The 26972-nt window shown below is 42.6% G+C and overlaps 1 protein-coding gene and 1 long non-coding RNA gene across 20 annotated transcripts in view; one reads left to right on the top strand and one right to left on the bottom strand.

Moving 5' to 3' along the window:
• The window catches only part of Bicc1 (BicC family RNA binding protein 1), a 240550-nt gene extending 234394 nt beyond the window's left edge, over window positions 1-6156 (top strand). For 2 of the 3 annotated variants that reach the window (XM_052744733.1, XM_052744734.1), the window contains exon 21: window positions 3748-6156. In XM_052744733.1, the coding sequence (XP_052600693.1) occupies window positions 3748-3878 (131 nt within the window). In that variant the 3' untranslated portion in view covers window positions 3879-6156. Of the gene's footprint in view, window positions 1-1308; window positions 1388-3747 lie in introns of all 3 variants that reach the window. The other variant, XM_052744735.1, reaches the window with a different exon arrangement.
• Window positions 1-26972, bottom strand: part of LOC128114605 (uncharacterized) — a 287065-nt gene that overhangs the window by 7108 nt on the left and 252985 nt on the right. For 15 of the 17 annotated variants that reach the window (XR_008219822.1, XR_008219827.1, XR_008219828.1 and 12 more), the window contains one exon: window positions 3885-5028. This is a non-coding gene — a long non-coding RNA (uncharacterized LOC128114605). The remainder of the gene's footprint in view (window positions 1-3884; window positions 5029-26972) is intronic. The other 2 variants (XR_008219821.1, XR_008219819.1) reach the window with 2 other exon arrangements.

Below are 26972 nucleotides of genomic sequence, written 5' to 3' on the forward strand. Positions count from 1 at the left end.
CAAGTTACCGACTCTTGGGGTGAGACTACAAATCTCTCTTGGTTTTGGCTTGTCGTGAATGTAGATTATGGTGGTGATTGTGTGGGTCACCTTCCATTTCTGAGACCTGTCCTTCCGTGAAATACATCATCGGGCTCGATGGATACTCTTAGCAGACTGGTTCAAACCCTTGTTTGTTCTTTTTGCTGTCTTTGGTAGTATGATTGCTTCATTCACCTTGTTTACCTTAGAGCCTGTCCACACAGGGTTATTCTCAGATTCTAACATTAGATACTTCCACATTGTTTCATTGATTTTTCCAAGTGAAATTGAGGTGCTACTTGGTATTTGGCTAAGTCACACACTTGCTAATACAGGCTAGCACTTCTATACAGAGAAATATCTACCTGACACTCTGTAGCCTTTCACTAGCCTTCATGGAATAGTGGTAGCAACATAATGAAAACCAGATTTTTTCTCTGTGAACTGGTTCCAGGTCCTGTGAATCATTCAGCCACAGGGGACAGCTCCCAAACATTTCCATAGGTTGTAGGTGGATCAGCAGGATGCTTTCCTCTGGAAAATAGCAATGCCCCTCAGTCTAGGTTTGGAGAAGGGGAGTACGATGAAGGGGTTTTGAATCCTCTTTATTTTTCCACTCATCATCTTGGGCATGGTTCTTCTGAGGTCAGTATGTGTTTTGGAGACCATCTCTCCTGACGGGCTCATGGGTTCTCATGCCTTTAATTGAAATGAGGTGCCTTGGGACTGCTCTGCACAGCATGGGGTCTTTGATTACACTGAGGAAGGTTTGCCTTACTATGCCGAATGCATTTGTTGGGACCTAATAAATCATTTCTCTTTGCAAGTAATGTTGTCATTAAGCAACGCTTCATCCAAAGCTACTTCTCCCCGTTCAGCCTACCTGGTAACAAAGACTCCCGCTCACAGCCCCCAAGCATTCTACCCCAGAGAGTTGTAGCCTGGCCAGGCAGCCCAGACTCAGGCTTGTCTTCTGGTTAGATGGTTTCTCCTTTGCAAAATTGTGCAGATTATTAAATTTATCCTTGGAATTGTTCTTTTGGTATGAGGTTTTTAATCTTGGGGCAGAGAGTCTGCGTTTTAATATTGTAGGGAGTGAATTTGAGATGCAGAGATGTGTCCGAGAATAAATTGGAATTTTTCTTTTGAAGTCAGATTGCGGAGACCAGTTTAGTAACTGGTCAGCCAGCGAGCTGGACAGACTCAGTGAGGCATGCTAGCATCCTGTTGACAAGCCTCCTGCCACAGCCTCAGGTAGATCTAACATCTCCCGACCTATTCTTTTAGTTTGTGACTCTGTTCAGATCCGCAACAAGATCCTGAGAGCTGCCAGGATTGTGTGAACCTTGGAATTTCAAAGAAAAAGGTTGGTATTTTCCGAAACTCTCCCCTTAGGTTTTTCTGAGACAAAAGATACAACTAGAGGAAGGAGTTTGCTTTTTAATCTTAAGTAAGACCCTTAATGTCTTCAGTAGGACTTGCCTTGATGGCCTCTTTCAGGCAGCTTTGTTTCTGAGCCTCACATGTGTGTGTTCACTCTTTTAGAAACTGTGCCTTTGTAGATGGCCTGATTCCCCTCACGGTCACTGTGTTCTTTCAGATGGCTTAGCCGATGGAACCTTCTAAAGATAATCACTGAAAACCTTCATTGGCCTCCTTATTTTCACTGGCTCACTGCACAGGCTCCCGTGCTGGGGAAGAGTGTTCGGCCCCATTCCTTACTTTTCCTTCTCTGTAAGAAGGGAACAAACTCCTGCCTCGGACCTCCTGTGAGAAACATGGAGACCAAAGTTGGTCTTCTCTAAGTGGGCCTTTAAGTACATTCAGTTCCATCTTGATCTGAAATTTGAAGTTCTGTGTTGGTGGGTTTTTAAAATAAGACACAGTTGTTCAGCTTTTTGGAAGGCGTATCAGATTCTATAGTGACTGAAATAGCAACCATGCCATGTGTGCCAGCGTGTGCCTTGTTCATAGAGACACCTTATACCTCTTCACAGATCTCAAACTATTCTTACAATTCATAAATGGATGTGGTACACTTCGGTACAAACTAATGCTCTGTCACTGGTCATACCTGAAGTGGTGATGTCTCTGGTGGCATCCTTCCTACCACAGGGCCTTGTTTATCTGTGGTTACAAAAACCCAGTGTTCAGTGAACTTTTGTATCAGGCAGGAGGGGGGCTCAGCTCTGTGCTTTATCAGTGTGCAAGCAAGTGACATCAACTTTTAAAAAATCATTTTCCAATAGAGGATTCTCGTGTTATCTGCCCCTTAGGAAAGACTTGAGCAAAATGAAGCAATTCTAAGGTACCTGTCATCACCTCTAAGGCATCAGTGTTATCTCTTCTCTGAGAACAGCGTGTTAACAAAAGAGAAGTATCTCCAAGGTTGCCCTGACCCTTACAAGGCAGGTGTTCACATTCAGAGACATTTAGGTGAACTGTTAAGGTCATGCAGTATGACTTATTTTCCAGGACTCAGCAGACAGGAGTATGGCTGGCTGACTATCTGGTGGTCCTTACCCACTTGGCTCATGAGAGCCTCAATCATTTTCTCATTCTAAGACTCGCCAGAGCTCCCATGGCTCACAGTGTGACTGCTGAATTCCAAAGGCAATGGATATGCTTGAGGGAGGGGGGTGGTGTTAAACTGAGTTCAGTACAAGGTGAATCTCCTGCCTAAGTCTCCTGAACACAGATAAACTCAAGCAAGTCAGTTTTACGCCTTTCTGATCATTGAAAGTTGAGCCAATTGGAGAGATTTACATTTGGTGCTGGTGAGAAATCCTAACTTCCTGTTTCACAGTTCCCCTCACATGTCTTCCTAGAGAGTTTTGTGGTGATGCCAGGGTCTCTCAAACAAGGGGGATGCCTAGTCACACACCATCTACAACGATTAGCTAGCTGTATGCCTTTCTGTTTGGGTCTGTTGTGCCATGTAAAAATCACTAGATATTACTCAGGATTCTTTGAAATTAAAGTAGGATATTTTATGTTTTTTTCTCCTGACAATTTAGATTTCAGTATTGTCTTTAAGTATTAATTTTCTAAGTGGATAAGATCTTTACTAAGTTGATGTTTTTCTACAGAGTTCTTCCATGTGGTTGGGCTTCCCATAACTGATTGCCGTTCAGGAAGCCCAGGCTTGGTATCCTGGTGCAGTTGTGGGGAGGTGGCTTCATACTCTGCTGTGCAGCCTTCAGACATGGGAGTCTCTGTCCATGTCTGCCTTGCCTATATTAATGTTTTCTGTGTCTGTCATGGAGGAAGAGTGCGCATGTGTGTTTTGCTGAGAATTGAACCCAGAGCCTCAGCCCCGTTAGACCACTAAGCTGTGTTCCCAGCTGTTGTAATCCTCTCTGCCACTGGTCATATATTTTCTCATGCCAGCATCTCTTGTGCCCTTTGCCTCTGACTTTGGGCCCTAGCAAACCTGTCTAACATGGCTAGGGAATTCTGGGAATGACACTGAGCTGGGTGTTTTACAAACCATAACGAACACCATTTGCCCGTAGTTATCTAGGGGAGCAGTAAGTGCCTCTCACACAGTTGCCGATGAAATGTTTAGACATGCCCACTATTAACTGAGAGAATACCTCCCGCCACCAACCTGGCTGTCCCCACAAATCCCACGGTCACTATTCTCTTGAGTTCTGATGTGCTCTCCTTACCCAGAGCACTTTTCCACTGACCAGCGGCCCTTGCTCTCTTTTGTTCTCTTCCCAGAGCTAAGTAAAAACCGAAGAAAACTTTTTGAACCACCCAGTGCATGCACCTCCTTCCTGGAAGGCGGAGCCAGCGGGAGGCTGCCCCGTCAGTATCACTCAGACATTGCCAGCGTAAGTGGCCGTTGGTAGCAGTACCTTCTGGACACACCACCACCTGCAGAGTTGGACACAAGTCTGTGGACAGTCTTCACTGCACCCGTCCGTCCTTGGCACTCTGGGTATCTGGTATTGGGACCAAACCATGGAATTCGCTCCTGTACTTCATGGCAAAAAAAAAAGACAAGAGATGTGTCTCATGTTCTCACGTTGCCATAAAAGCACCAAAGGGGAAAGGCTTTTTAAACTGGCAATTGGACAGAATTTGCAAAATGAGGGTAGGGCTTTGTTTCTTCCTATTTACCTATATTACATATGCACTGATTTTTTTTTAAACCTAAAATGAAGGAAAATTTGACATCTGAGATGCCAGAAAACTAAGAAGTTATTTGTTTGCTTGAACTCTCTTGGTGTTTGGGGATTTGAAAAAATAAGTAATCAAAGTATAATTTTCTGCTTTAAGATAATGACTGAGGTCTTCCAGCACTTTACATGGTCTAGTTGCTCGTCCTGTGGATCTGTCTCCCACCTTCATGTTTCTGGTATTGGTACACATTTTTCTGGCCCCATCAAATGTTTATTTGAAATGGTACTGGACATTAATTAGTTCCTGTGCAGAATTTTCTGTGCTCGCTCTGGACCAAATTCTGTTCATTTGCGTCAGCATCTTAGGAACCCTTGGCCACGACTGCAGTCCGCTGGCCAGGTACAAAAGACAGAGCAAATGGACTTTGCAATACTAACTCTGTGCAGCTGTCCTAGTGAGCTGCTGTCTGTATTGGTAAAATGATCTGAAGGGTTATCTAAAGGCCAAGGGGCTGGTCTTTTAGTATACCGCCACTAAAGGACATTTATTTATATCAAACTTTTATTTTTAGATATTATAAGCATACAAGTAGATAAGTGATGAAATGGATATTTTCTAGAGATTTATGGTAGAGAATGAGCTGCGTTCATAACTGGAGCCCTAGGTTGTCACTTTATTTAAAAAGACAAGTAACCATTTGACGAGACAGCATTTGCTGCCATTATGAAGAGAAGAGGCCCCTCCTTACCCAGTAGCTCCACCCGCTGTGGGTCCTGGGACTTTCCTCAAAGTGCCTTCGAGTCTGCTGGAAGTCACCTTGGATCAGTTGGGCACAGAGAAAGGCTCCAGGGTGACAGCTCATCCGAGAGCTGAATTCTGAAGGGAGAGAAAAAGGTTTCCTAAGTGGCCAGATTTATCATTACAATCTTATACTGTGAAAGGCCAAGAGACCAGGCGACATTATTTCCTGTCTTTGCAGACTTATGAAGGTTTTCAGTCCAATGAAGACAACCACTCAAGTGCCTTTCTCTCTTCAGAGCAATATTCTTACCAAGTGTATACATTTTTTTGGAAAACTTTCCCCATAGGGCATGTTGTCAGGTACCTTTAGAGATGTGTGTATGTTTAGTGTGTTAAGGCTTTCTGTGTGACATAAACCACTCCCTCCTGCTCTCAGTAGAGGTGTTGGAGGAGTGTGCACACAGCTGAGTGTCTATACAAACCCGAGGTAAGAAATGCTTGCCTAGTGTCTTTCCAGGGCTTAGTCTGATCATTAAAGAATTGAAGGAATCTTTACCCATAGAGAAGTTTTCACGTGGAAAACTTTGGCTCCCTGGAAGCATGACCATGAGCTTGGCACAGCAGTCGTATCTACCTGGCACTGATCTCAGTCTCCCCCACTTAAGGGGACAGAATTGAATCGCTCTGTGTAAGTACGGAGTGGACCTCCTAAGGCTTATCATACATCCAGTTCACCATCTCGGCTCTCTAAATTTTGTTATTTCTTTAATTAAAAAAAGACAAACTAGCAAACTAATCATTGGAGCTCATTGTGGACTCTGCCCTGCATTTGCTAATGGAAGACAAGGGAACAAATATTCACTATTAAGCTGGTTTAGGCTGTACACATAGTGCTTTGATTTTACACCAAAGGGAAGCTGTCCACTTCAACTTGATTAAATAGGGAGGCTAAAAAATAATTAAAAACACTGGAAGGTTTCTCTCCCTTTCTCCTGATGCAGCGAAGTCATGCAGACTTGCCGGTGTTCTGTCATGCACAGAATATTTGGGGTATTGGAAGTAATGGGGACTTTTAACCAACCTGGCCTTACTCGCGACTGGTAATCTGTAAATAGGGAGCAGACATAGATTGTATTTTGTGGGGAATTTTTGTCCTTTTATCACTTTTTTTAAAAACATGAGAGATGGGATTAACATTGAAAGTGGGGACTTTTTTCTAAGCCAATCGTTACATGAGAAATAAATTTATATAACCCCTTTGTATTGCTGTCTACATGGAATGTGTCTTTTTTTTTATTTAAAATCTTTCCACATAAGCTCCTCACCTGTCCTTGTTTTCGGGTTTCAAGGAAGGGGCTGTTTCTAGCAGAGTGTGAGTCTGTCTCCTCGGCAGAGTTGAATCCGCATCCTCTCTCTGAATAGGAAGCCAGTGATTTCGAGACTAGTGATTGGTTATTCTTCTTGTCACCTGCCCTCAGTATATCCAGAAAGACCAGCTTTGTTCTTACTCATTCTGTAATCCACTCAGGTGGATGACTGCTTTGACAGGCTCATCCATCAGCAAAGGTTCCATGCTCAGTAGGGCTGGGTTTGACCTTCGTTCCCTTACAGAGACTGTTAAACTAGCCAACGGATTGTCTCTGGATTGCTAAGGACCCCATTACCACAGACATTAGCTATCAGCTGTGCTGCTCTGTTCCTTCCATTGCCAAGTCTTCTGAGGGACATTGCAGCCACTCTGCTTCATGTTGGGTGACAGTCCTATCACCCTGGAGCAAACCCCTCTACTACAGCATTGTGGAACATCTCTGCCTTTCCACACGAGCCTCTGTAAGTGCCCTGGGGGAGCTTTTCTAGAAGTCCAGTTTTTAATAAAATTGTTGAAGATGTCCGTTGCATCAAAATGGACCCATGCTTTCAGATGCTAATAACTCATTCCCCATCCTCCCCTCTCTCTCTCTTTCTCTAGGTGCATAGCTGTAGTTACATTCTCAAAAGGCAGATGTGACTGAAGGGCTGTGACACCACTCAGAGTTCTGCTGTGATAACATTAGGGACCCTGACCTCTCAGACTGTGCTATGGCGGTGGATGCTCAAAGCATCCTGTGATACTTGGGACTTAGTTCCACATGTGTAGATGCTAGATAGCTAGAGTCTCTAGATCAAACTGTCCCCAAAGAGATTTATCCTGATTCAAGTACTCATTATGTTAACTCTGATGTGTTAAAATGCATTTAGCCTCATAAGATGGCATTTATTCAGTGTGCTGTATGATTTTAGTGCCCCCATAGAGGCCACGATTGTCCTCCGATCCTGTTCCAGGTGAGCTAGCTTCCTTTCCAAAAGCAGCCTTTAGGATGACACCCGGTAACCTAGCGAAGAGGTACAGAGATTGGCTGCCAAGTCAAGGAAGGGTGCAGTCAGATGTTATCTTTCCAGCGTGAGAACACTCCTTCCCCCAGAGACCTCACCTGGAAAGCCGAAAGGCACAGCTTTGAGGTGTTATTGATGACGTAAAGGGACAGTGTGTCAGTCTGGCTCCATAGCCAGAGGCGAATAGCGAGCAGTGTGTCCACGGCAGCTCCTCACTGTTACTAACTAGCCTTTCATTTTAGAACATGGGTGTTTTCATTCCTTTCATGGAAATTTGCTGTGCTCATCTGCTTCCTTCACCAGAAGGAGAAAGACTGCTTCTGCCCGAGTGTTAGGCAGAGAAACTGAAACGCAGTCAAGTACTGTGAGGGTTAACTTTGACTGTCTGCCTCATCCGGTGAAGTAACACACCGGGGCGCTAGCGAGAGGCACGTGTCCAGTGTACCTGTGGCGGTGTTTTCAGAGAGGATGAACTGAGGCGAGAAGACCCACTTTGAGTGGGAATGGTGCCATCCCATGGTTTGGAAGCCTAAGCTAAAATTCAAAAATGAAAGGGTAAAAGCCAGCTGAGGGCTATCAGCCCCTTCTCCCAGCTTCCCAGCCCACTGAGAGATGAGCAAGCTGCGGCTGCCATGCTTTCCTGCCATGCTGGATCTTATCCCTACAAACCATGAGCCAGAGTGTAACCTCCTCTCCAACTTGCCTCTTGTTAGATAACCTGGCTATAGATAGGACAAACTACCCACTTCCAGAGGTGAGTCTCCGGCCGGACGCAGTATTGAAATGAAGTCTTTGTTGTACCAGGTTCCATCCATTTAGCGCATTTATAACTGGATTTATAGCCAGTGACTACATCTTGTTATCTAATTATCACATTCTTAGAGTTCTTACTTCACTAACCCCCACCCTGAGACACACAAGGTCACCTACTCCCTGGCTTCTGTCAGTTTCCATCATTCTCTCCCTACCAAGCTCATCACTGATTTTCTTTAGGTGTGTTATGTGAGCTTTGCTGTTAGAAGGAGCCATTAGCTTGGGATTGGTGTCAATTTTAGTTTCCCACTTTAAAAAGCAAACAAGGTATGTTCCTATTGGACCCTTCTTACAGACGTGGCCAGGACACTTTAAAAATCCTTCATCAGGGAACTCTGCGTTCTTGCTGCCATTTGGAATGACTCCTTTCCAAAAGGAGCAAGTAGAAGTTGGCAGTCCCTGCTTGGATTAGGTTGAGCTGTGAATTTGTTTTGGAATAAATTTTGGGGAACAGGGAGTCTGAATATGACTCTGGAGGGAGGATCTCTGTGGGAACAAGAACCTTAAGGAAAAGCCATGGCAACTGCTTGTTTCAGACCCACTGGAAGGGTTACAAGAGGCGCAAAGACTAACTCAGTAACTGGGTGTGTGTGTGGCCCTTCGTTCCCAGGCAGAGAAGTGAGCGGCTCTGAACTGGTTGTCCTCGGTGCTGCCCCTTCATCCCTCTCAGCGACTGTGAGACTCGGACTTTAGCAGGACATCTAAGAAACAATTTAGGTGTGGGCAAAAGTTGTACATGAGCACAGCTGTGTCTTGGTCCAAGATACCAATGCAGTCTGATTCAGAGTTCCCAGGGAATGTTTTTTTTTTTTTTTTTCATTTAAAGATCTGCTCTGTGTGTGTGTGTGTGTGTGTGTGTGTGTGTGTGTGTGTGTGTATGAGGTATGTCTGTGTGTATCTGTGTCTGTGTGTGGTGGCATGTCCTTACAAGTTTGAGTCACAGACTGTCCCTGTCAACAGCTACATGAATTCATATTCTCCATGCAAGTTCTTCTATGGCTTGAAAACTAACCACTAACCACAGTGAAGACTGACGATGGTCCTTCTCACCCATCTGCATTGCATCTGCAAATAGGGAAGGAACATCCCATCCTACTGCTTTGTATATACTTAAAAAATGTTTCTAAATACACATAAAACTGCCTTTAAGAAAACTAAAAATAAGGCAGTGGAGGTTAAGGGAAGTTAAGTTCAGCTTATTTTATACAATGGAGTCAGACACTGTACTTTATAATGAGGATCTTTGACTTTAAAGAAAAAAAAAACCACATCCTAGAATACAGAAAAGTTAAATACCAGACAAATCATCCCTTCAATAAATAGGCACATAAACACAGTTCTCAAAAGAAGCACAAATGGCCATTGGCTGTGAACAAATGTTCAACGCCTTTGTCTGTCAGGGAAATATAAACCTAGCTACAGAGTGATTCCATCTCACTCTAGTCAGAATGACTATCAGCAGCCCCTCCCCCAAAGGACAGTACATGCAAGTGACCCTTATCCACTGCTGGTGGGAATGTAAAGTAGTCTGCCCACTTAGAAATCGGTATAGAGGTTCCTGTTCAAAACAGCAGAATTGCCATGTGACCCAGCTCCACCTCTCCTGGGTATACACCCCAAGGAATCTGGCCATCATAGGGATTTGCACATACACCTTTTTGCTGCATTAGTTCACTATAGCCAGGATACAAAACCAGCCTAGACGCCTCTCGACAGAGAAATGGATAAAATATGGCATATATACACCATGGAGTTTCATGGTACATATACACCACAGACTTTCCTTCAACCATAAAGAATACTGAAATGATGTTATTTGCAGAAAAGATGGATGGAACCAGCAATCATCACGGTAAGTGGGTAAGGTAGACGCAGACATCACATGTGCTCTCATATATGGAGTCTAGATTTGAAATACACACATAGGTATGGGTGTCAGCAAAAGGAAAAGTAGAAGGGTCCATTTGATAGAGAGAAAGATACCATGGGAGGGAAGAGGTAAATAAGAGAATATTGGTATAAAAGGTCAAATAACACGTTTTCTCCTTGCAGACTCTAGATTGTAAAAGATGTGAAAACAAGCAAACAGGGATCCCTGCCAGGTGTGGGGGGAGGGAGGGGCAGGAGGAAAAGAGATGCTGATGGGGGTGAATGTGAGCAGGGTACAATGAGATACAGCCCTGAAGATACTATGAAAACCATTTTGTACTTGACTTTAAAATATTAACGGGACTGGAGAGGTGGCTCAGTGCTTGAGAGAGCTTCCTGCTCAGTTCAGTGTGTTATATCACCACACCCCCCCCCCCCCCACTCTCCACACCCAAGTCTGGTGGCTCACAACTTCCTGTCACTCCAGCTTCAAGGGAGCCAATGCCCTCTTCTGGCCTCCATGGACACTACACTTATGTACACAAACATGCAGGTAAATAAAAAAATACATCTTAAAATAATATTAGTAAAAAAATTAAAACTCTGAGAACTAGAATTCAGTTAGAAGGAAATGATAAGAACAGGAATCATCTTCCATGTGTGTGTACGGTGAGTATAAATGCAAGCTTCTTGCACGATCCGTGGACTGTGGACAAAGTGAAAGTTGGAGCCGTGATTTTCAGTTCACACTTCTCCCAAAGCACCAATGAAGAGGGACAAGTTGGTCCACTCTTACGCACAGAACTTTCTGTCATGTTCGCATGGAGTGGGTGGGTGTTTCCACATGGAGGGTTCTGTTCCCACCAGCTTGTTAACAAAAATGAAGGTGTGTGATCCCAACACAGTGTCTAGTCTGTCAGTGTTTCCCAACCCATGTGTGGTCAAACGCCTCCTTTGTCTTCTGAACAAACAGGTTTGTAATACAGAGTAAAAGCCTTGCGTTGTCTACAGTCCCTATGGGTTTCTGACTATTTTATCCCACCTTTTCTCCCTGCCACGGTGGTGCGTACACTTCTTACACTTGGCCCTCAGCTCCACCCACTCTTAGAGGAGTGTTGAGTTCTAAACGTTTCCCAGAAGAAGCCTTAACTGTATTCAGATGGTGTTTGTGGAGTTAGCAGATATCACTGCACATTTAATGAGATGAACCACAGAGAGGACAGGCACACTGTCAACTGTCTGTGACTTAGTGAGCTGTAGAAGGCTCCTGAACAGTCGACTGAACACGGTCCATGTGACGAATGTGAACGTGCTTTTCTCCTGATGTCTGTGTTTTCAGCCTGTGCCTGTTCCAGCAGCTCCCAGTGTTTGGTTTCTCCACCTCACTGACTCCCATTTCACTCCTCCCACACCCAACACCCAAGGGGAAATGGCATTTTATGCCACTCAGAGGAGAGTTTCCTTGACATGGCAGAGCCTCTGGGATCTTCCATGCTCTAGAAGCAGACGATGTCTGCTTTGATGTCCTCAAGATGGTGATTTGCTGGGCCCAAGGCAGAGGCGCTCCTGTCAGAGCCTTTTGGAGGGGACCCATTACCTTCCTTTCACCCTTGCATGGCCAGCCCAGACCATTTAGTCTCAAGCCACTCTGTATTCACGGATGTCGGAGCTTTCCCTGTATGGGATACTCTGGAAAATTGACTTTAGCATTCCACTGAAGCAGAAGCATCACCTGAACGTCCACAGCAGGCAGTGATAAAGATGCATTCACAGAAGCGAAAAGGAAAAGCAGACCCCAAACTGTCACTCCGCCCTGCCCAGAGAAACAAGTTGACAACTGTGTGAAGAGATTCCAAACCAGCATGCCTGCTGGGACTGAGAAGAACCAGCTGCAGAGTGGGGCTGTACCAGCCAGCTACAAGCTGCTTGTAGATTATGAGGACTGACAGCTCACACGGAAGGGAGGGTGGACCAAGGAAAACACTGTAAGAGGGAAGGGAACCAAGAGGGGGGTGGGGGATACACTCCAGCAAAACTACAGCATAGCACAGAAGAATGAAACCCCTGTGCATCTGTGTGACTCAGTGTTTGTTGTCAGGCCCCAGCAGCTCTACAGGAGACACTGCTGTTAACCATGAAGGGACTCCTGAAGTGACAAGGTGCCCGCAAAGGCTTCTGGACTCCATTTGGGCCACTTGGGAGTTCTCTCTAGTGTTGGAGATGGGAGGGGGGTTGGGAGCAATGGGGATGGAGTGGTACAAGAGAACTACCCTCTTTATAAGAGAAGAAAATGGGGAGGCTGTGTGTGTGTGTGTGTGTGTGTGTGTGTGTGTGTGTGTGTGTGTGAAATATATATGGTGAGCAGAGCCTGTGCACAAAATACCCTTTTAAAAAAGACTCAGAGCCTACAGCCCATGTATGGAGCCCTGCCTGACTGTAATGTGTGCAGGGAAAGCCTGCATCAGCCACAGAGTCTCAGGCCTTACCCTCAGCCTGGGTCCACTTACAAGTTACAGAGATTATAGCAGTAGATGCCTGAAAATATGAATATTATCATCTATATAGCATTGATCTATCAAATTATAGTCTATCATTTATCTATGCTAAACTTATAAGGTGTAATTTATGAAGCATAATAGCCACAATAATAATGAAATTATCCAAATATAATAAATCCAAGTTATGAGTGTTTCATTTCTGGATTTGTCAATATGCTATTTTCAGGCAACAGTTGGCAATTTAGAAAACCACATGGGTATAGATGCAGATAAGGGGAACTATTGCAGCCCCTCCTCTGCTGAGCCTTTTAACTTAGAATGTATTTACTCATACTGTTCTTGATGCTTTTTAAAATTACAACCAATAAATTGTATAGATACAGAATTTCCAGCTCTACCCTAAATGACTGAAGACAAACTTCTGGGATAACCTGTGCTTTTCTAAGTGTCTTCCAGAAGGTTCTGTAACAGTAAGGCCAATAGACCAGTTTCTGGAATCGCTTCAGTAGACCTTGTTGACACCAATGCAAGTGGCAAGTCACTCCCAAGCTGCTTGGGTGATTATAAGGGAGAGATGTCAGATATCTACTCTGTGCAGGATGCATGCAGCCTGTGGGCTGCACAAGTTACCATGCCTCATCTAGAGCCTGAGCAATCTTGTTTCTAACACCTCCCGCGAACAGCGACAATAAAGAGCCAGGCAAGCACTCAAAAGGAAATGGAAAATGCAGGGGAGAATGCCATTGGGTCCAGAAACCCAAGCTGTGGCAGAGAGAGAGAGAGAGAGAGAGAGAGAGAGAGAGAGAGAGAGAGAGAGAGAGAGAGAGAGAGAGAGAGAGCACTTCGAAGATGGCCATCCTATAAAAGTCACAGAAATAGCTGATCCATCAGATACACACGTTCTCAGTGTAGGGACATGGAATATAAACAAACGTGATATATCCAAACGAAAACTCCTCAATGACCAATTCCCAAGAAATTAAACTAGGCAAAATGCCTAAGAAAGAATTTGAAAGTTAGGTGAAATCCAAAATAATACAATTAAGTGAAATTAGGACAATATGCAGGACAGAAATGAAAAATCACAGAGGTAGATTTTGGAAGAAAAGAAACAACTCTTGAAATTGACGAATTTAGTTACTCAAAAGAAAATGCAGTTGGACTTCAATATCTGATTGAAGAATAGATGAATCAGAAGAAAGAGCATTGGAACTGTGAAGACAGGTCTTCTGAAATATTCCAGTTGGAAAAAGTAAACAATGGAGAGGGCATTGGGGGTGCTCTTTAAATGACTTTTAAGGTGCCTCTAAATGAATGAACAACCAGAAAGGTGGTGCACACCTGTAACTCGGCACTGTAACTGGGGGGCAGAAGGATTTTTAGTTTGATACTAACCAGGGATACATAGTAAATCCCAGAACCAGAAAGACCATTTAAAAAAAAGCATATCAGAAAACCTCCCTAATCTTGGAAAAGATGTGACTATCAATGTACAAGAAGCCATAAGACCCAAATAGAAGATCCATGAGCCGGGCGGTGGTGGCGCACGCCTTTAATCCCAGCACTCGGGAGGCAGAGGCAGGCAGATCTTTGTGAGTTCGAGGCTAGCCTGGCCTAGAGAGCGAGGTCCAGGAAAGGCGCAAAGCTACACAGAGAAACCCTCTCTCGGAAAACCTAAAAAAAAAAAATAAGAAGATCCATGAAAGATCTTCACACATAGCATATTATAGCCATACTATCCAAAGTATAAGGCATATAATTTTTAAATTTGACAGAGAAAAGTGCCAAATAATACCCTTAAAGTTTACTTTTAAAGATAAACACAGACTAATAACAGAATTGTCAGCAGAAACCCTGTAGTTCAGGAGGAGGTGGAATAAAATAGCTACGGTCCTGAAAGAAAACTGCTAGTCAAGATTATTATTACCAGGTAAACTATTCCTCATAAATGACAGAGACATACAGACCTTAGAAAGGAAGCCAAATTAAGGGAATTGATGACCACCAGACAGCTTTACAAAAAGTCCTTCAACTAGAAATGAAATAAAGATAATTATTATCATAAAATGTGTGAAAGTAAACATACCATCAAAAGAATTGAACTAAATCAAGCACTGTCAGTAAACTATCAAACCATGAATAAGAATAAGAGAGCAAGTAATATTCAGAATAACTAGAAGAAAATTAACAACACACATATGTTCTTACCTATCAGTAACTTTTGATGTAAATGGACTACATTTTCTATGTAAAAAATACAGCCCAAATGAATGGATTAAAAAAAATCAATACCCAACAATATGCTGCCTGTAAGAAACTCACTTCACTAGTAAAGATACACACAGACTGAAAGTGAAAGGATAGACAATAGGTAAATGGAAACCTCAAGTAACTGGGAGTGATCACTCACACTCACTCACACATACACACACACACACACACTTTATGAGAGAAAATTTTAAAGAGAGAAAAGATCATTATATAAGTAGACATAAAAATTGTAAGCCTGTATGCACTTGAAGTCACAGTTTTTATAAATTTTATAAAACAGATACTATTAGGATTAAAGAGAGAGCTATACTCCAGTACAACCGTAGTGGGAGATTTTAACACCCTACTTTCATCAACAGAAAGCTAATCCACATGCCCTAATACACAGTATATTCATCAGCATGTGGAATTTTCTCTAGAATAGATCATATAGTAGGCCAAAATATATATATATATATATATATATATATATATATATATATATATATATATATTTTTTTTTTTTTTTTTTGGTTTTTTGAGACAGGGTTTCTCTGTGTAGCTTTGCGCCTTTCCTGGAACTCACTTGGTAGCCCAGGCTGGCCTCGAACTCACAGAGATCCGCCTGGCTCTGCCTCCCCAGTGCTGGAATTAAAGGCGTGCGCCACCACTGCCCGGCCAAAAAATATATTTTTTAAGAATTAGGAAAAAAATTATATCTCGTCATTTTCTAATCACTATGGAATAAGACTAAAAATCAATAATGAAAGAAATTATAGAAATTATATGAATGCTCAAATATTGAACCAACTTAAAACTTTTATTTTTGTAAGTGTGTGAGTATGTGTATATACACCTGTGTAGGCACACATGGAAGCCAGAAGAGGACATCTGATCACCTGGAGCTGAAGTTATAGGGAGTTGTGAGCCTATTCCCACCACCTGAAGTGGGTGCTGTGTGGGGGACATACCCCCACCTTTTCCCCCAGAGTACTCTTGAGGAGTGAGGGCTAAGAGATTTAGATAGAATTATAGAGGGGAGAGAGAGAGACAGAAACACAAGATAGCCACAGGAGGGCCTGGATCCTAATCCACGGGCCCCTTTTGTCTCTTCTAAAGGACTTTTTAAAGGAAAGCCAAGGGGTGGAGCAAAAGACCTCTCCCCAGCACAGCCAAGAGCAGACCCTTCCAAACACCTGGTAACCATGCACGTGGTCAGTCCATCCCCTTACACAGCTCTGCTGTGTAAAGCAAGCTCAGATCTCCCCAGGAAACCTGGGTTGGCTCCCACAGTGCTGGGAACCAAACTCTGGTCATCTGAAAGAACAGCAAGCTCTCCTAACTTCTGAACCCTCTCTTCCGCCACCAACAACACACTTGAAAATGGATTGTTCACTCAAGTTATGCAGCCAGTTCGAAGGAATTTTTTTTTTTAATTTTAAGGGAAAAAAATTTAAGTATAAAATATAAAAACATGTAGGATTTGGCAAAAAAAAAAAAGCAGTACTCAGAGAGAAACTTAAAAAATGACTATCTACAATATAAAAAGAGGTATATGATAAACAACCTAAAAATGCATCTCCAGAAACACCAATAATCCAAATACCACACAAGCAGAAGGAAAGAAGTAACAAAGAGCTTAAGTAAATGGACTAGAGACTGATCAATACCAAGTACCAATGGCAAGGTCAACAACTAAGTAAGTAAATTAAGAAGGAAAGATTACACAATGATAAATAAAGATGATAAATATAACCAATATAACAAATATAAAGGACCCCTAGAGATTATTACAAAAACCTATAAACTAACAAATGGAGCCGGGCGGTGGTGGCGCACGCCTTTAATCCCAGCACTCGGGAGGCAGAGCCAGGCGGATCTCTGTGAGTTCAAGGCCAGCCTGGTCTCCAAAGCGAGTTCCAGGAAAGGCGCAAAGCTACACAGAGAAACCCTGTCTCGAAAAAAAAAAAAAAAAAAAAACTAACAAATGGAAAAACCTAGAAGAAATGAATGAATTTCTGGACTCATATCCTACCAAAACTTAACCCTGAAGATATGATAATTCTAAATAGACCAATAACAAGCAATGAAATTGAAACAGTAGTCAAAAGTCTTCCAACAAAGAAAAGCTCAGAACGGAATTTTACCACTTTTAAGGAATAATTAGTACCCATTTTCCCTAAATTATTCCTTAGAATTGAAAAGAGGAAACCATTTCAAGCTCATGTCAGGTGGCCAAAGTTAGTCTGTTACCAAAACCTGACAAAGACACACAGAAAAAAACAAATATGTAGACCAATATCCTTTGTAAACACATGAAAATTTTCAGGAAAATAGATTCTGTAATGCATCAAAAAGACCATGCATTCTAAACAAAGTCTTTTCAACTGAGTGGTGCAAGGATAGCTTGGCATCTACAAATTAGTAAATGTAATGACTCAAATTAACAGAATGAAGAATAAAAATCATATAGTCGTCTCAAGTGTAGAAAAGCACTTGATAAAATCCAACTCTTCAATTGTAGAAAATTCTGGACAAAATAGTTACAGAAGCATCACACCTTAACATAATAAAGGCTGTGTATGACACACCCACAGCCAGTGTCATGGTGAATACAAAACATGGAAAGCAGTTCTTCAAAGATACAAAAGCATATACATACATATATATGATTTCTACCATATATCCTGTTCAATATAGTACTGGCAGTATTAGCCAGAGCAATCAGGCAACAGTAGAAAATAAAAGGTATATAAATAGGAAGGAAGTTAAAATTATTCCCATTTGTAGATGATATGATTCTGCATATAGAAAAATAATTCAAAGACATCACCAAAGTTTGTTTGAACAACTAAATTCAGTAAAGTAGCAAGATGCAAAAATCAACATAGAAATATTAGCTTTTCTATACCAATAATTAATCTGCTGAGAAAAGAAATCTTGAAGGCAGTTCTATTCATAATAGCTTTTTTTTAAAAAAAAAAAGGACCTAGAAATACTTAACTGAGGAATCAAAGACTTCTACATTGAGAAATTCAAGACACTAAAAGAAATTAAAGGCACACAGAATGAAAATACCTTCCATGGTCATAGAAGAATGCTGCTAACATTTCCATTACCAAAAGCAACATAGAGATTCAATGCAACCTCCATCAAAACACCAACTGTCTTCACATATCTAGAAAAAAAATTCTAAAATCCATATAGAAGCAAGGGATACCCAAATAACCAAAATAATCAAAAAGAACAAAGGGGGATGCATTTCAACACCAGATTCTATAGTGTGTTATCACACTGTAGTGACCAAAAGATAGTAACAGACTGATGCACCAAAATAGGTACCTCAGAAATAAACCCATGCGTCTATGGCCAACTGATTCTCAACAAAATCATGGAAACTTTGCAGAAATGAGAGCCTCTTCAGTAAAAGATTCTGGCAGACTAGATAGCTACATGCAGGAGAGTAAAACTCAAAATGGACCTAAGACCTGATACTCTGAACTACTAGAAGAAAATGTCAGAGGAAACAATCCTAGGACCCCAAAGGCGCAGGAAATAAAAGCAAACATTGATGGCTGAGATCACAGCACATTAAAAAGCTTCGGCAGAGCAGAGGAAGCCATCGACCAAGAGACAACTACAAAACACGAAAAGATGTTTTCTGACTCTTCATCTGACGAAGGGTTAATATCCGGAACATATTAGGAACTCGAAAAACTGAACAAGAAGAAAACTAGTGCTCTAACCAAAAGTGTCTTTCAGACAAATTATCTGAAAGACACCTGTCAAAAGAAGAAATGCAAATCCACAAATATATGGAAACAATTTAGTGTTGTTAGCTGTCAGCTACACAAATCAGAGTTGCAATGAGATATTGTTTTGTTCCTTTTTGAATAGCTACTGTAGACAACAATAAAATTGTGTTGTTATGGATATGAAGACAAAAGAACTCTTATACACAGGAGAGTAAATTAGAGTAATTATGTGGAAGAGTATGGGGTTCCTCAATAAACTGAAAAATAAAAACAATTCCACCAGGTGATCCACTTTTCCTACTACTGCTAATATGTTCAAAGGAAATGAATCCAGAGCAAAGAGAAACCTGTATGGTACTATTGATGATGGCTAAGTAACTAACTCATCAACCTTACTAATGCTGCAACCCTTACGTTGTGGTGACTTTCAACCATAAAATTATTTTTGTTGCTACTTCATAACTGTAATTTTGCTACTGTTATGAATCATAATATAAATATTTTTGGAGATAGAGGTTTGTCAAGGGGTCATGACTCACAGGTTGAGAACTGCTGGATTAGACAATTATATATGCATTTGTGTATATGTGCATCTGTGTCTATGTATGTATATCTCCAATGGGCTATGATTCATTTTGGTGCAGAAGGAAAGATACCATGCATTTTCTCTCATTTGTGGGAACTAAAAAAGTCAACCTGAAAGGAATAATAATTACTAAGGAAAGGGGACATGGGAAGAATATGATTGGACTTGGCCAGTGCACACTGTCTGCATAAGGAAATGGTACATGAACTCCCTTACTGTGTACAACTACTGTGTGTTAATAGAGATTTCCAATCTGAGTTTGTAAAACCTTTGCATGGTACCAGGTAATGGATGCCTGTTCAGTTACCACAGCGACATCCTCTGTGGAGAATTGATCATCCTCAAGTTCAATGATGTGTATGTAAAGAGCCCTTACCACAATTTGTCATGTGATTAGTGCTTAGTGGAAGGTAGCCATAATCATAAGGGTCTATTAAGTTGGTTTTCACGTTGTCACTTCCTGATATGGATATTCCAGACATTTGAATCTGCAACTCAAGGCCAAGATTGATGACTGCAAGGTTGGTGCTGAATTTGGTATCCACTTTTTTGTCCTTGTGGGACCAATTAGGGAAGAGGTCTAGATGTGTTTATGCTTCTATAACCATCCATCATCATCTTCAATTGCTTTTTATCAGTATGTGACACTAGCAAGCTCATATGTTTACAAATTGAGCTAGAATTTCATGTCAGCTTTGGCTAGAACAAAAGTTCACAGTGTCTTGTGTAAACTCACAGTGGACACTCAGCAACAATGTCTAGAATCAGACACGCAGAGATGTATGGATTCAAGCCACTCTGGGTCTATTTCTGAACAGTTACTAAACACCTGACATTGCCATGGATTGACGTAGATGAAGTAAAGATCTCTCAACAGCCTACCTGAGAGATGGCATGTTGATGCTGGGCAAGACTCTCTAGACATTCTAGCCACAAGACTGGGTGGATAGAGCATGCATATAATAGATTTTTCTACACTCTCCTGCTGTCTGAACTCCATTCCCATAGAAATTTCTTTGCTTCCCTGGGAGGGATTCCTCCACCTGCCTGAGGAATGCCACAGGCAAGGTGTTTCCTCTCACCCCCTGAGCAAAGAAGTTCAGTATGTCCAAGGATGTTAAAAAATACAACCCACACTCAGCCGTGAGATCATCTTCTCCTGAGGATATCTGGCAATAGTGGTAAGAAATACTCTATATGTTTTTCAGTGTTCTGTCCCTGCTTTCAACTTTTGCCCAACAAAAAGTACCATAAATGCCAGTAAAAACACTTTTGTGCAGCATAGCCTTGACCTGGTGCTGTTGAATCCCAAGTCTGACCAGTTCCTTGGCACTATAAACCTCACCAACACATGGATTTACCTCAGCCACGGGGTCTCATAAGTGAGATGTTCAGAACTGGCTCTTTTGGGTAACTATGGTCTTTGCTGAATCTCTTACTCAAAGGGAGATTCTCAAGGTTTTGTGGGAAACCTCATCAAGAATGTGACAGAAAGCTGATTTCACAATATAGCCCCAACTATGGTAAGAATGATGCAAACTTATTAACAAGAAAGGGCCTACATCTCTAGTGGTCATGGTTGGTTCATTTCATAGCTTTTTCAGAGGAAAATTGTGTGTGTGTGTGTGTGTGTGTGTGTGTGTGTGTGTGTGTGTGTGTGTGTGTGTGAGAGAGAGAGAGAGAGAGAGAGAGAGAGAGAGAGAGAGAGAGAGAGAGAGAGAGAGAGAGATCTGGTAATACATGCCTAAATTGATCACAGTTTTGTGACAAAATGACTTACAATCCTTACAGGAAATTTTCTAAGGGTCTCCATGAGTATCATTCCTCTTAATTATCCTTGGGTAATAGAGGTCTAAGGAAAATAAGGGTCCATCCTCATCCATCTCCTCTTGGTGAAATTTATACTCCAGTGTGTATCAACTCTCACACAATCCCAGCTTTCACATGTGTGGGTAGGACCAACGGAACCTTACACATTAGGGACAATAAACTGGCAGAGATGATGCTCAGTATGAGTCATGGTGCACTTGAGAGAGACAAAAGACTATATATAAAATGGGTGGCAGGCATACCTGGCTTCCTGGGTGTACAAGCTTCTTTGAGGATTGCTCCAGATAGAAGCGAGGCAAGACTATGGATCTAGAATGGTGTGTGGTATGTTTTTTGTTATGGATCCAGAATGATGGATGGTGTGTTTCCTGTTGTCTCTTTGTACTATTGAAGGTACTGAAATAGAGGTAGAAGCATCAAAGTGTGTCATCTCCCTGTCAATCAAGGATCAAAAAAACTTAAAGCACAAAAGAGAGAAGAGGAGACCCAACAAGTCATACTCTGGACCATGACAGCATCCAAAACAGAAGGATGAGGGAACTGATCCAAGCTATAGAAGCCCAATGACCACTTTGGATATGGCAAAGGGGTCTACAAAAAGACTGTTTGGTCCTTTGAGAAATGGAAGTTAACTGTGGTGGCCCACAAAGGCTTCCTAGTGAGAATCTCTCAGGGTCAGAGAATCTGAGCTTACTTTACCCAGCAGGGCTACATAAGGAGATGATTTGGCCAGAGGTGTGTTTACCAGGTATTTGGAAGGTTCTACACTTGGCTGTATGGTGTGCTTTGATCTTGTGAGAGGAAGGTCTTTTGCCCCTCCCCTTGGCATATTATAAAAAGCCCTTTTGACTAAAGCTCTGGGTAGCTGGGTATTGACCCAGGGTCCTTCCGAAGCTATCCTGTGTATCTGTCTTTCTTATCATCTCTTTCTATATTTCTACCTAATATTTCCTCATTCCTCTCTCCTCCACCTAAGAATCCTTCAAAAGGTGGGGACAGGTTGGAACTGGACTCCCACAGTTAGCATGCTTTAAATTTTAAATTAAGAGAAGGGATTACTCTAATAAGTCTAACCAGTGTGACATTCTTTTGTGATGTGGTGTTAAAAGATGCAAAAGATACAGATAAAAACACTTTTAGAAAATGCTACTTAGGAAGAGATGGGGATTGTTGAGAAAGTAGTATTGATGAGCCTGGTACCCTAGGTACCCTAGAGGATAAGCCTCTCATTGGGAAGAGGAATGAATCAAGGTCAGGAAAATAGAATGGGCGAAATCAATGGACTCAGAGTATTTTGAACCAATCACAAAAATCTCTGTAGAGAAATGAAATAAGTCTGCAAAATGTTTGAGTGCCATAGTCATAACATGAGGAAAAGAAGACACAGCACATATCAGCCGAGCTTCCCATGCACACACTGACCCACAGTGTCATGAGAAAAGCACCTGTATGCAGAGGAAGCAAGTAGTTGATATGCATGTTATGAAAGTCAGGAAATCTAGTATAGGATCTGGAAGTTATTCCTGTCTCGGATGTGAATAAATGTAAGAGGGAGAAGACACATTCCATAAGTGACGGACGTGACTTCTGGGTGGGTACATTTCATAGCTCAGTTTCCACCGGTTTCGTAGAAGTCAGCTGTGAAATTTCTATGGAGTTTGCATATCCATGTTGCTTCTCAAAGCTATGTCACAGCATCGCCACCTGAAAGGCTCCAGGAGGAAGAGGTGATGACGATAAAGTTTCTCTTTGTATTGATAGCTATGCACCTGCCTCACAGTCCCTGTTTTTTGCTTTGGTACTAAGCAGTGACTCGATAAAGCAGAGTCATGTCCATGTTACAGAGCCAGGCTCTGGGTAGCATGATGAAACAGGAAGTAGCAAGATGGAATAGAAAGAGGGCCCACTGAGGAACAGGGACCAAAAATAAAGGAGGCCACCGGAGGGCTGAGTTCAATCATTGAATGGTTAATAATTGCTGTGCTCTCTGGCAACTTGATTTTATAATTCCTCCTTGTTAAGAGAAACTGTATGGCAAGATAGATGGGGAGGGAGAGCCAGTAATACTCCCCTACACAAAAGCCAATGTGGCAAGCAATGTTAGGTAGCCGAAGGGAAGATTCCTACTTCAGTACTCACTATTGTTTCAAATTGAGGTCATGGTCCTTGAAGACCCCTCCCCCATACATTGTAGCTTTACCTTCCATGTCTACATCACCTTCTACCCAACAGATTCTTCATGTTCCTACCTCCATACATTTGCTTGTGGTGTTCCTCCATCCTGGAATACTCTGATATTACCAGCTAACATGTTCCTCTCTATATCCGCTTTGATTTGGGGTGGTAGGGTCCCATTCTCTTTTTGAATTCCTGTTGCCTGGTGTAATTCTAGAACATGGTTGATCATGCTACCTTGCACTAATTTTTTTTTTCTTAGCCTTCTGTTGGTGCCTCTAAGATGGCGTATGGTGACGTCATGGCTATGTAACAGCAAAACTTCAGTAAGTATTTGCCAGACGTGAGTTGAGTCCAAGGGTGATTGACTGAAAATGAGGACAATGAAGCAGGAGGAGAATTAGAAGTGACCAGCACTTCTCATTTCCTCCACTTGCTTTTTAATAAATGTCACAGCATATCTGGTTGTAGTGATGGGGTCCTGGAGGTGACTGAACCGAGTCAAGGGGTGGAAGGATGAGAGACATGAAATCCAATTAGTTTTCCCCTCCAGATACAGAATGTGTTACTCTTGAAATTGACAGAAAGGCATGCTCCTCTGCAGCGTGGTGGTGTCATCTCACAGCGTGACCCATCTGCTGTAATTGCTCTAGGCACATTTGTCCTGATATTTGGCCTGATGTGTGTGTCAGAGACCAAATGATGAAAACAGTTATGAATTAGTAAGAAAAACCTCAAACTGAAGGGAAGAAGTGGCACTGAGAAGAAAATGAAGCTTAAGTGGGAGCAACGAGGGGTCTCACTGAAGAACAGTCAGACGCGGAGCATGATGGGATCTGGATCTGTTAGATAACACATTAGCATTGAGGACTCCCATTGACCTGAGAAGAGGTTGGGACCAGAAACCAGGAAGTCTACACTCTTTTCAGAACTGTGATTTCCACTAACAGCTGTCTCCTAGTGGCCTTGATTTTTCCCATCTATGAAACTGCCCTGAGAAACAACAGCCATCTCCAAGGCAGTATGAAGCACACAATGACACTCCTTTCTATAACTTCTGTCTGAAAACTCTTGACTTTGGTTCTCTAGGAGCAATAACTTGTCCAGAACAACACACTCTGTGTCTTTCTACTTGAGACCTTTTCATTGGCATCTGTTGTGTGCCAGGGTCTGCAGTATGTTCTGTGGATGAATGAATAATACTGACAACTGAGGCCAAGCATCATCAGGCATGGTTTCTGTCACGTTAGCCTCAGGAGTATGCCCTTGTGCAAGCTACTATCTTGAAATCTGTTCATTTACTTGTAGAAATGAGAAGAAAATTGAGTTCAACTCAAAGGACTGTTATGAGAGTCATTAACATAAAGGTATAGAAAGCTCTTGTAGCAACATCTGGCACATGGGAGGGACTTTCCCAGGGTGATCACCTGAGCATAGCCACGAAATAGCAGAGCAGCTGAGAGTGACAATCAAACACACGGCAGCTTAGAAAAGAAATCCCATGTCCTGAACAGAATTCTTCTCTCAAGTTTGGTGGTCTAGAAGGTCCCGACATGGTTACTCCTGGCTGGCTCGTGAAGCTCCTGTGTTCACTGCTCTTGAGTTCCAGGTCTTCATTTGGCAATGGTGTACCCCTGACCCCCCCGCACCCCCCCCCCCACACTTCTGCTGCTGGGACTTGGGACCTCTGAGAAGATGTGACCATGGTTCATGGCATCATTCCGCCCTGGTAAAGACTAGGGAAGTGAGGAAGAGACCCAGGGTAAAGGAGGTCCTTTCACTTTCATCTTTGCCATTTCTCAAAGAGGAAGTCACATGTGTACGTTTTAGAATAAGAGATGGCCATGGGTGACAATAATCGAGATGCAGGAGTGGTGATTCCTGTTGCTAGGACTGGGAGGCAAACCCAACTTTACTAATTCTTTCTACAATGCCCAGACAGAGTGTGGAGGCCTTGAACTGACATCCCTCTATGTGTTCTTATCATCAACAAATTCACATAAGTTGAGGTCAACTTGGACAATATCCAGAATGATCTGCATTCTAGAGGATGAACCTAGACCTTCCCTACATTGTCATAGCAACTGAACTTTTCTCCTTAAGGGCAACATGCCAAGGTAAGGTGAGTCCCTCTTGTAAGCCTAAAGAATGACTCCATGTTCCCTCTAAAGTCGACCACAATAATCTTAAGGATTAGCTTATTTCTGGCTAGTGACAAGTAGCTGCTGGAGATTTCTGGGCAGAAATTTCTTCTTTGAAAACAATAGAAAGAGAGTGTCTCAGGGTTTCTATTGTTGTGAAGAGACACCAGGAGCATGGCAACTCTTATAAAGGAAAACATTTAATTGGGACTGGCTTATAGTTCAGTGGCTTAATCCATTATCATCATTGTGGGAAGCATGGTGGCATGCAGGCAGACATGGTGCTGGAGTGGTAGCTGAGAGTTCAACATCTGGATTCACAGGTAGCAGGAAGAGAGAGACACTGGGCCTGGCTTGAGCATTTGAAACCTCAAAGCCCACCCCCAGGTGTTCCTCCAACAAGGCCATGCCTATTCCAACAAGGCCATACTTCCTAATAGTGCCCCTCTATGAGCCTATGGGGGCCATTTCTACTCAAGCCACCACAGAGAGCTACTATCAAAGGATAGCAATCAAGGCAGTAGTTGTGGGTATTAAGAATGGACAAGTGAATCAATGGAACTGAATGGAGACCAGAGGGCACATATGATGGTCAACTGATCATTGATCAAAGAGCATGGGTAAGACACTGGAGGAAAGATAGTCTATGCACAAATGCTGATTGGACAACAGGACATCTACATACAACCTATAAATGAAGACGAGTCTACACATAAACTCTATATATCTCCAACAAAAGTTAATTCAAGATGGGTCATAGACCTAAATACAAAATGCAAAAACCACGGGAGGAGAAGGTAACTTGAGAGGAGAGCCTAGGTGACTTTGTGTAAGTCATGATGTTTTAGGCACAACACACAGTTGCATAAAAGAACAGTAAGTGAAAAGTTAAAGCAATAAAACGAAAAACCCTGGCTCTGTGCACAGCCTTGTCAGAAGCACGAAATGTCAAGCCACAGCCCAAGAGAAAATATTTGCAGAAGGCATGCGCGGTAAAGGACTGCCAGCCAAGACACACAAAGACAACTTCAGGCTCTACAGTGAGACAACCTTTTCGTAAAGTGGGCCAAAGGCAGCGGAATGAATGTGCCAAAGCTTCTGTGGAACCTCTACCGATGGTCAAAAGGCAAATGAAACAGCTCCTGCCACATTCCCAGGGAAGCCCAATCGTAGGAAATGAGATACCACCGCACCCCGATTAGAACATCTCAGCCTGACCACTGACACCACCAGATGCTGGCAGTGATGAGGACCAACCAGCGTTCTCAGTGATGGCAGGAATGCAAAAGGACAGTCCCTTTGGAAGCTGGGTTCTGGCTCTTACAAAGTGAATGCACTTCTGCCGCAGGCTCCTTCAGTCACGGCCCCTTTGGTATTGACCCTAAGGACTTGAGAGCTGTGTCCACACAAACCCTGCACACGGGCACTGCTGGCATCTTCATTTAGTTGTTGAAACTTGAAAGCCGATGGGATTCCGTCCATCAGTGGGGGACAACGCTTTGGTTTATGTAGACAGTGGAATATCGCTCCACACTAAAAACAAAGGATGTGTCAAGATCGGGAAAGACACGGAGTGACTCAGAGGGCACGTTACTCCATGAAGGAGGCTGCTTCAACTCGCTGACCTGGAGTAGGTTGAAGTTCAGCAACGTAAAAAAGACCAAGGGTCGGGGATGGTGGTGGTGGGGTGGGGAAGAGGCAGAGCTCAGAGGACGCCAAGGCTGCACTGCACGCCGTTATAAGTTTGTTTAAATCCACAGAACACACAGTGCCAACACTGGGCCCCAGT

This window comes from Peromyscus californicus, unplaced genomic scaffold (genome assembly GCF_007827085.1).
Source record: "Peromyscus californicus insignis strain IS unplaced genomic scaffold, ASM782708v3 Scaffold_19__1_contigs__length_69161282, whole genome shotgun sequence".
Taxonomy (NCBI): Eukaryota; Metazoa; Chordata; class Mammalia; order Rodentia; family Cricetidae; genus Peromyscus; species Peromyscus californicus.